Below are 10,603 nucleotides of genomic sequence, written 5' to 3' on the forward strand. Positions count from 1 at the left end.
TGTCTGTTAAATTCAGCTCCTGAACTTTTCTGGAGCTCTGTTATCTGATAAATATGTGCTGTTTAAAAGATTCCTTAATCCCCCAACAAGACTAGCAACAAGTTGATGGAAAACAAGCAAACAAAAATATAGGTGAAGAAAAACACCTGATGGCAGGTTTCATTTGCAAGTATTTTCTAGACACTTTGTCAGCATCCAAAAGCCTAAGCTCATTCCGCAAATCTAAGTGTATGCCTGGTGCTTTCTGCTTCCTCTTCCAATCACGTGCTCAGGAGGTGAATTGAGGAATTGTTCTTTATCATCAAAATGACTAGAAATGCATTTATGTTAGCAGCTGGGGTTGTTTTCCTTTGGAATTTTCCCTTGTGTCTGGCTCCTTAGAAGGTTCTGGCTTATTTTATTGCCACAATGTCAATATGGCTTTATGAGATGTTTCTCACTGATAATTTGGAAAAATCTCTTGTGTCTCCCTTTATGCTTCTCTGGCTCCTTTATCTGTTGAAGATAGGAAAGCAGGCTGTTGCATCTTATCTTCCAGTGTTTGTGTGTACTTCAGATGGTGAAATGCCTTGGGCTCCTCTGTGCAGTGTTGTGGATTGTGGTGCAGACAAAAAATAGCTAATGGAGACCTCTCTAGCTCTGGCGCTTGAAGCAACGCAACCACATCATGGCAGTGCCTCACCTGTGCAGACTGGCCAGGCTTAGAGGGTTCCCTGAGGACCTTTTCAGCAGTGATTAGAGCGAGCTGCTCTGGGATTCCCTGTAGGACTGAGACCAACCCCTGGGCTTGGGCACACCGTGACCACTTATTCTCCTACGAGATCTCGTGGTTGCTCTGTTCTGGAAGGTGGCAGCATTCATTAGAAGTGACATTATTTTACATTTTCAGTATGACTTTTCCCAGGTATCTAAATGCACCTTATGTGTATTGGATAATGCAGCAGTCAGTCTGTGGTAGCTTAAAAATTAGAAGGGCAGCCCTCAGCAAACAGGGTGGACTAAGCACTGCAGGAGTGCTACCTTAAAGACCTCAGCTGCTGTAAGCCAGCACTGCTCCTGTAAGCAGCAGATTTGGACTCCTCCATGCCACACAGGACACCAGACAAGTCCCATTGAGGCCCCTGCCCTGTTCCCTGGTGCTCAGAGCAGCCCAAGTGAAGGAAGTTTGCCTTCTCAAGAGCAGTGCTGGCTTAAAGTGTTTGTAGAGTACCTGACCCTGGCACACTCCATAATTGCCTTGTAGCTGGTATCCAAAGGTAATGTACTTCTAACACTCTGGTTGGTCAGAGCGAGTTTGTGCCAGCATTGTTTTTTTAAGTCTCTTCCGAGCATAAACCTAGAAACAACAGAGAATGAGAATTGAGTTCTCAGGTGAACAAAGACAGGCATTGCTGTAGTAAGCCCTGTATCTGAGGAAAAAGGGAGCATTTTCTTGTACGAGTTTGAAAATAGAAAGTTGTGGGGTTTTTTGGTGTTTGGTTGGTTTTTTTTTTTGTTTTTTTTTTTTTTTTATGGCTTCTGTCAGCTTGTGTCTTAGGCCAGTGCAGGTGAGTTCTAAAAACCAGGAATCTCTTACACTGCCTTTTCCAGGCAAAGATGTCAAGGTGCTTTCTGTATGCTGACAAAAAAACTCGGGAATCCTTTAGAGGAGTTGAGGGAGAGCAGTACTGCCTCCAGTATAGGGACAGGGCACAGGAGTGGGCTGCAGTTCAGATTTCCTGATGATGAGGAAGTAGTGCATCCATTTCAGCATCAAAAGCATCACGTCAGATCAGAACCTAGGATCTCAGTCTCTTCTACCATACATCTAATCTTCTCATTGCTCTCTCTTGATATTGCTGAGATCTCTTGCTCTGATGGGCAGAGGAGGAGGGCGTTTTGTTTCAGAGAATTTTTGCTGCCTTCACGTTGTCTTCCTCACCCCCTTTTCAACCTTAGAGCATCTCTGACTTGTTTTTGTTACTGTTCACCCTGCCAGGCTTAACAGGCAGGTTTCACTGGCTTAATACCAGCCCTTGAAATAGTTTCTTCCGTTTTAGCAACAAAAAGTTTTTCCAGGTGGGGAATGGGATCGTCTGTATGCACTGCGTTCATGTGAGACAATAGCACCTTTTTGAATCACAACTAAACCCTACCGATTTGGAAGCTGACGTATCTGTATCCTCCAGCCTGCGTTGTTAGAGGCTGGCAAGTGTGTTTATTTCTGGAGGACACCTGTATTACAACACACCACATACACAGCCTGTTTCCTTCAGGTAGGCTCTAGGTCACATAAGCGAATGCCAGCAGACAGGGTATTCCCATCTGCTGTGTGCTAGGCAGGACCCAAGGTGGTAAGGCCTCCACTCAGGCAGCATTCCAGTGCTTATGCTGTCTGCATATCTGTCCTTTGGGAAGTTTGGTTTGTATCTCTCTCTATCACTCCCAGTGAGTCCCAGTTCATTTTCTTGAGCACCTTACAGCCAGACTCCTTACGTTGTGCTGGGCTGATGTAAATACATGCAACACTGCATTTACTGGTGTCTAGACAGTAAATCTCTAAGCCAAATCCTGTTGTGTGTGATTTGAGAAGCAACATTCCCCACTGACAAGAGAAACTCTAGTGCTTTGGAGAGAACCTGAAAATGTGCTGTTCTTGGGACTAGCTCAGGTTATATACTCTCTGCCTAAACACTCCTTGGTGCCTGCCTTGCAAAAAGAATCCCAAACCCCAAAACAAACAAAAAAAAAAACCCAAAGAAAAACACCCCCCCCCCAAAAAAACTCTTAAGGTATAGGTATCTATTTTTATTCCTTTCAGGACCTGCTGTACCCAGATCCTGACCTGGATGGTGTCTGGGCTCTTTACAAGCTTTTCTGCTTTCTAGACTAGTCTTGTTTCAGGCAGTTTGTGTGTCACCTACCTAAAACTCTCTCTGGAGTTCTGGCTGGTAACTGTGCTCTTTAGAGTTAACAAAACTGCAGGATTCACACTTGCTCTTGGAAAAGTTAGGGCAGGGCTCTGCTTTGCTGATCAATCACTTAACAGTCAGAGGCAGATACTGGCAAACGTGCAGTTATCCCCCATCTTTCCTTATCACTGCGTGCAACCACAGCTTTCCAACTACCACTGCACAAAGCATGTGTGTGTGGTTCTTTGCTGGCCTGCCTCCTGTTCACCCCTATTGGCTCTGTGGTCCATGTGTGTTTGTGTGTATCTGTCCATCCCTGACATCTCAGCATGGTGTATTCCTCTGCCTTGGTGAGATGGGGAATGCAGGGGAAAAAGGGAGTGACTTGAAGCCTCTTGCTGGGAAGTTTGGTGGAGGTAAATGATCTTACACTCCTCTGAGGCTGAGCAGGAAAACCTCTGCAGGAGGGCTGTGGCTGTTCTGCATGTTTGCCTCAGACTCCTGCAAGTCTGATCTCAGCTGTTTCGCAGAATGAGTCCTCAGGGTAGAAATCTGGGGGCGGGTTGCCTCGGTACAGTCTCCAGCGGTGTTACACTGGGAGTTAGCCCTGGTCATGCCAGTGACTATTGCCTTATTTTCTTGTGTTCAGACCAGTTTGATGTGTTATTCCTTGACATGCTGTTAAGGCAATGCAGCATGGAAAAAAGTTTCTTTTTCTTTTTTGATATAAGCAAGAGCGTTCAGCTTTTTTAAGTGATTAACAGATTGGGTTTTGTTTCTGGCAGGTTACTGGCCTTCATACAATATCCCTTTCCATGAAAAGATTTATAATCTCAGTGGGTACACGGCATACGTTGAGAAGTATGGCATGGATTTCTCTTATGAGCTTGCTCCAAGAGCAAAAATCTTCCGTCGAGACCAGGGCAAGGTGACCAACTTGGAAAGCATGAAGTACATCATGAGATACAACAGTAAGACACATGTTTATGTACTGTAGAGCTGATCTTAATAAAGCAGTGTTACTTTTATTTCTTGGATTATAGTGGAAAGCTGCAGCCTCACATACGGGTCAGAGTTATATTACCCTAGGTGCAGAGTACACACAAAGTAAAAAGATAACAAGCTTAATTTTGAGGTAGGAAGCCAGGCTAAAATTACTCTTACAGAAACAAAACTGGGTTCCTGCTAGAATAAGGTCCCTTGGACCTGCTGTTTGACCTTTCCAGAGAGCTTCTGACACTTCAAGAGACTCTGTGGACTGCTAATACCTAATATATCTACAGTCTGTCAATCTTGAAAGCCTTAAATCCTAAGCAACAGTTAGGTCAGATCAGACCAGAGAATTTAGTGTAGAACTTCAAGTTTTTTTTTACCCTGCTCTGGCAAATGATCTTTGGTAGGTAATGCTCTGCTCTGCTTTTTTCTGACAGGGTTCTCCTTAACTGGATTAAAACCAGCTTAACTTCTGGCTAAGTGCATCTCTAAGTACAGATAGCTTTAGATGCTATATTTTTATTCCCAGTTATAAGGAGCACGCTGATTACTGGGCTTGGGGTTTGGGAGGCCTCTCCCAGGGTGGGGTATTGCTACTGTTCGGGCTGTGAGTTGCAGCATGCTCATAGATGTTGAGGCTTGTCCACCTTCCCCTCCTAGCTTGCAGCTACTACAACGGGTGTTTGAAGGCTTTGCTCCTTGCTACTTACTTTAGTCGAGAACTGGAAAAGGCTCTTGCTACTGCACTTTTCCCTTCCCTTTTCCCCCCTTTCCCTTTCTCTTCTGCTTTTCTCTCCTGACAGAGTTCCTGCAAGCTCTTGTCATGTGCAGTTGCAGATATTTGTGGTTAGAGGTTGGCAGCAGTGCCCCTGGGATGCAGAAATAGCTGTATGGACTTGGATTAGGAGCTTGTCTACTCCTGTCCTGTGTTGAGCACTGACTTCTAGCTGGCACCTGGAGAGGAGCATGAGAGCAATGTGATAGACCTCTGTTTCTGCCAGCCCACTTAGTGGCTCGGGCACTTTGCATCAGCTTTTTGTGAGGGGACTAACTTGTTTTCTTCCTTCCTTCCCTTTCCACCACATTTCTGTCCAGACTACCAGCGTGATCCTTATGCTGAACGGAATCCTTGCAACACCATTTGCTGCCGGGAGGACCTGAATCCTTCTTTTCCAGTGCCTGCAGGCTGCTATGACTCCAAGGTAAATTACCTCAATTTCAGTATCTGCTGAATGTTCGCTGCAGCCTGTTTGTACTCCTATCATCAGACCTGTAGTGCAGGGAAACATGCTAAGGCAGGCATGGCCAGGCATGTCTGTTCCCTCTTTCATGCTGTCCCAGTGCTTGGGCAGATCCCGAGATGGTAATTGTGTGCAGAGTCCTGTCTCCTGTCCCTGACACCAGTCCTAGCGCAGTGGCCGAGGGCAGAGGATGCAGGGGGAGGTGTGTGAAAGAACTATGTCCGTGGGAACTTGTGGTGTTTAGGGGTGTATTGGGTACAAGGGGTTAAACCCCAAAGCCTTGCAGCAGGAGGAGCTTAAGAGAAGGCTGTAATGAGTCTTCACATCACTCTGGGGAGGTGACTGTTGTACAGTCTCGGCCTCCTGTTTGTGAGGACTGTGTGGGTGCCTCCCCAGAGCCCACAGGAATGTGTTTTCAGCCTGGTTTTAGCTTTACCTTTACAAAAGCCTGGCTCTCTAGTAAGTTACCCTGCTCCAGGGCTCCACCTCTCTGTGAAACTGCTTTGAGCAAAGTTTGGTAGAGATCATTTTGCTTTCTGGGGTATGTGGGAAAATCCTTAGACCCACTGTCCTGGAGAAAGCAGCAGTTTTTCTAGGCAGCTAGTATGGTATTTTCATGGTGAAGGACAATACCCGAGTAAGCAGCTGTCCGGCCCTGGTGTGCTGCGAAGTCATACACTGTTTTATCCTGTGGGGTCCAGCCTGCTGCGTTTCTGGATTATGAGTTTGGTTGCTAGGATGGGCCCTGTTGAGGCTGTTTGGCACTGCCAGTGCTGTGTGTCCAGTCAGTGGGCATAAGCCCAGGCCAGCTGCCTGCTGTAGTGGCCAGTAGGAGCTCCTAGAGCTGGTTATTATGAGATGAATGCAGAAAATTGCTGTGTAGAGGTGTCTGGTAAGGGAGTAGGTTTGTGCATGCTGGTTGTGGTGCCTTTGCCAGCATAGTTAGGCAAGGGGAGTGGACTGGGCTGGGGGAGGACAGGGGCCCTAAGAGGGGCATTGAGAGAACTAGCCCAGAGCAGAGCCAAAACATGGCAGTTAAAACACTAAAGGCAATTTTAGTGTCTCTGAGTTTGGGAAGATGGAGCAGGCTGGGGACCTCTTGGGAGATAATGAAGAAACAGGGCAGAGCCTGGGCAGCAATATTAACTCTGTGCTGCCTTTGTTCTTTCCCGAATTACCCTGACAGAGCTCTAGGGGACAGCCCAAGTGCTTAACACGCAGCAGAGCTTAGCTCAGACCCCCTAGGCTGCCTGCTGCAGCTCCAGCTCTTTTGGAGATAGATATGCAAACCGAGGGAGGATTGCCCTGAGGGCAGATGTGCTGCCTCTTTCACCCTGGATAGTGTGAGGGCTAGAGGGCAGCATGGGCTTGTGCTTTGCTACTGTCCTTCAGCGCTGGCAGTTTTGTGGCTGAAGATGCCTTGGTGCAGGCAAGGAATGCTGCCTGATCAGCATGCATTTCCCCTTGCTCACCTTCTTTATTGTTATTCAATCTCATGGAGCTGTTCCTGCTCTGTGGGATGGGTGCATGTTAAACACCACGCAACCCTTTTGCCCTCAACTCCTGTCCTTTATTACAGGTGTCAGATTTCCGCCTGGCTTCAGCGTTCACAGCCACTGCAATCAATGGCCCCCCAGTACAGGGTGGTCTCCCTGTCTTCACCTGGAGACGGTTTAACCACACGCGACACCAGGGCCTGCCAGAGTCATACAACTTTCATTTTGTCACCATGAGGCCAATCCTGTAAAACCAGCATCAATATTCCCAAATGGATTTTTTTTAAATGGAAACTTTCATTCCTGTGTGTAATAAATTGACCTGGATGTCCACATCCCTGTGCCTTACCTGCTTTCCCCTGTCCTGCCTGCTAGGCACTTTGTACTGACGTGGGCTGCCTCAGTGCAGCCCAATGCATGTTCTGCTCTTCTGAGCTATTTGGGTGGCCCTTCCTCTGACTAGGATTGATGGGAAGCAGGTGTGGCACTGCTTTGGGGTGATCTGAACCATAGTCACAGCTGTTCCCAGAGCAGGAGAGAACTACAATGCAATCAGAGTGATCTATCCCTAATAGCACCATAGGACCTGCTTCCAGGGCTGAGCCAAGCCAGGTGGCTGCTTTGGGCCATGGTGGCCTTATCTCAGTGCTGGCTTGATGTCTTTTATTTGAGCAGTGCCTTTGAGATGTTCTGTAAATTGCCTCTCATCCAGAAATGTCACTAGCTGAGAGCACCAGGGTGGTTTTCTCTGTGGCTGATGCGTGTTGTCTACAGGGCATGGCTTGCAGTGCTGCTTGCAAGATTTCCTTTGTCTCACCAAAGCAGCATGCAATGGTCAGGCTGCAAAAGGTAGTGAAGGGAGGGACCTGGTGATTTCTGAAAGCAGCCTGATTGATAGTTTTGGAAACACACACCCCACTGCCCCAGCCTGCAGCATAGCAGCAGGGAAAGAATGGTGCATCTCTGTGCAATGGATCTCTTCCTGATCAGCCCATGCCGTTGTTCAGTGACCTCTTCCTCTGCTCCCTCAGCTGTGGAAGTGCAACATGACAGTGAGATGGCTGTGAGGGCTGAGGCTGTACGAATGGCTGAGAGGCAGCATCATGCAGTTGACTTTCTGGGAACTGCTTCTCACATTACTTGAGCAAGGTGGCAACACTTCTGAAGAGGAAGAGGATGCACTGGGCTCTTTTTGAAAGAGTTGTCTCCTGCAACGTCTGGAACTAAGCACAGATGACTCAAAATGTTAAAAACCCAGTAGTTTATTTCAAAGTAGAAATTTCAGGCTTATCAGACAAAACCCCACTACAGTTAACACAGACACACACGCTAATCTACAGTACATACAAAAAGGGGGAACTTGCAACTGCCCAGTTTAAATTGGACATTAAATCAGTCCTTTTTTTTTTTTGTATTTACAAGTCCAGCTGTAAAACAAAACAAGAAATCAGATTCTGAGTTTCCTAACAAAGGATTGTGCATGTTTGACTCCCAATAGCCAATAAATTACTAAAGCTGAACAAGACTCCCCAAACAGCTACTATCCAGTTATCTTATTTACAGCTATACCCCATTAAATTAAGACAGCACTTCAAATATATATATGTGTGTGTATATATGAGAAAAAAAGAATGCTCAGCCTGCATAATGACAATGAGAAATAAAGATGCTTTTTTTAACAGGTACTTAGAAGGGATGAAAAGCTTAATTCACTTTCTCTTAGCTATCCTTATTTTTTTCTTTCTCCCCTCAGAAGGTGTTTGGAAGGGAATACAGTTTTTGGTGGCAGGGCTGGCTCACTGTCATTTGAAGTCCTCTTCCTCCATTGTTTTCATACAATGCCCATCCTTACCCAAACCAACAAATTAAAAAAAAAAAAAATTAATATATCAAGCTTCTATTTAAAAAATCTGGATAGATATTTTTGACTAAATGAAAATAGTCAAGAGTTTATAAGATGACAGAATCACAGCTTCATTTTGTACAGTGCATGCAATACTCGTAATACTGGAGAATGGCTGTTTGGGGAGCAGGAAGAGATTTGACCTGTCCCTACATAGAATACAGATTCTAATTTATTGGACATTTAAGACAAATGGCATCAAGGAAGGGCTGAAGTGACTATTTTTGTTACAGTACAAAACAGTGCTCAGATTGTACTATTGGGTCCAGTTGTGCTCCCACTGAAGGCACGAGGCGTTTTGCCATTGTTTTCAAAGGAAGCAGGGTAAGACCTCTTATCTTTACAGGGAAGACACCGTGGGCATTTCCAGCCTTGTGCTAAAACCCTTGGGATGGGCGAATGTCTCGGTGCTTGTGCTCAGTGATCTAGCGTGGCCAATGGTAGCACAAATAATTTGAAAGAGGCAAGTCTAAGACCAACTGCTACTCCCAGGGAAGCATGGAAATAAATACAGGCTGAGGGGAACCTGCCTCTGCACCCTCATCTTTTCTGAAGCTGCCACTGCAGATGCAGTACAGATGCTATACCTAAAGTCTGCTCCCCTTCCCAGGGTTTAGTCATTTGAATCCAATAAAGCTTTTTTTAAACATATACTGAAATAAACAAGGCCTGTGAAGCTGTAACTAGGAGGAACACAATAGAAAGGAATGGCATTTTGCCATCAGCACTCCTCAGCAGGGCTCCTCTCCAACCAGAAACTGAACTAACTCAAGTTACTTTCAACCTGGACATTCAGATGCCCTTGTATCACAGAGAAAACAAACCAAACCTAGAACAAACCAGAAAGTAAATGGGGATGGAAAACACAGCTGGAGAATCAGCACCACATTTGCTAAAACACAGGAAACTAGACCCAAGGTGGTACTGCTGAAATGTGAAGTACCCAGTGGCAACAGCAAAACACTAAGTAAGTCAGGAACAGCTTTATACCAGGCTGTTGAAAATAAGATGGAAAAACTTGCATGAAGTGCAGAGAAGAAACTAAAACCAACCCTTCCACCTAAATTTAAATATGCGAAAAATCTCTACAAGTGGATTATTGGAAGCCTCCAGCAACTAACGCTTTTATGACGAGCCAAGTCTAGAAGCATGGTGTTAACAGACCTGTACTGAATGTTCTCAGGTATTTTGGCAATACATTCAAATAAAGTCTATTAAGTGAAATCAATTATTTCTGAACGTTTGTTGCTAGCAGAAATTTAGTTTCTCAATAGTTTTATTGTTTCTGGGAGGTAAAGGATAATAAAATAACCAGCCACCCCACAACACAGGGAAAAGTGCCATGAGTTAAGGAGTTAAGCAATACTCCCATTTGTTAGTATAAGGGGTGAATACTCACTGCAGAGTTCTGCTCCACCATGAAAATGATTTCACAGAAATGGCAGAGTTCTCTCTTTGTGTGTCAGTGATTTAAGGACCAGCTACCTGTAAGGTCTCCAAACCGAGCTAGGCATTTGAAAGCCAAGCCATGCTTTATCACATACTTTGCCCCCACCACTTGCTTAAGACCCTGAAATTGGACCTTTAAGAGCTCTGCTGGGATGAAACAAAAGAGAAGTCAGCTTTCACCCCACAGCTGCCATGGCTTCAGTCAACAAACGGTAGCTAGCTTATTTAATCTATTCACAAAAAATCAACTGCACTCTGCATACATAGCAGAAACGGATCTATTAATCCGGAAGCCAGTTTTTACAATCAGTTCAGTTGAGAACTACATCTTTCTTTAGTAAATAAAGATGAGTCGTCTTTCTCTAAAGATACAGCCCACAAAACCTCCAAACACAGTATCAGACCATCCCCAATAATACCTCCATTGGAGGAAAGAAAAACATTCTAACACAGGACTCTCACCCCCCACCTATCCCAAGCAAGACAAAGCTAAGAACAATCGTGACCTAAACGCAGGCACAAACTATAGAAAAGCTCATTTATAGTTTGGGCTGGAATCACAGTTAAATAAGCAGCATAAATTCTAGGTTGTATTCTTAAGTTTATTTTAACTTTAAAACTATAAAACCT

At 45.2% G+C, this 10,603-nt stretch overlaps 1 protein-coding gene across 1 annotated transcript in view; it reads left to right on the forward strand.

Annotated features, from left to right (window-relative positions):
• The window catches only part of PLBD1 (phospholipase B domain containing 1), a 44,359-nt gene extending 34,611 nt beyond the window's left edge, over nucleotides 1–9,748 (forward strand). The window contains exons 9-11 of the mRNA XM_069773796.1: nucleotides 3,677–3,862; nucleotides 4,980–5,086; nucleotides 6,705–9,748. Coding sequence (XP_069629897.1) covers nucleotides 3,677–3,862; nucleotides 4,980–5,086; nucleotides 6,705–6,872 — 461 coding nt within the window. The 3' untranslated portion in view covers nucleotides 6,873–9,748. The remainder of the gene's footprint in view (nucleotides 1–3,676; nucleotides 3,863–4,979; nucleotides 5,087–6,704) is intronic.
• Nucleotides 9,749–10,603: the final 855 nt, after the last annotated feature.

The sequence above is a fragment of the Haliaeetus albicilla genome, chromosome 28 (assembly GCF_947461875.1).
Source record: "Haliaeetus albicilla chromosome 28, bHalAlb1.1, whole genome shotgun sequence".
NCBI classification, from domain to species: Eukaryota; Metazoa; Chordata; class Aves; order Accipitriformes; family Accipitridae; genus Haliaeetus; species Haliaeetus albicilla.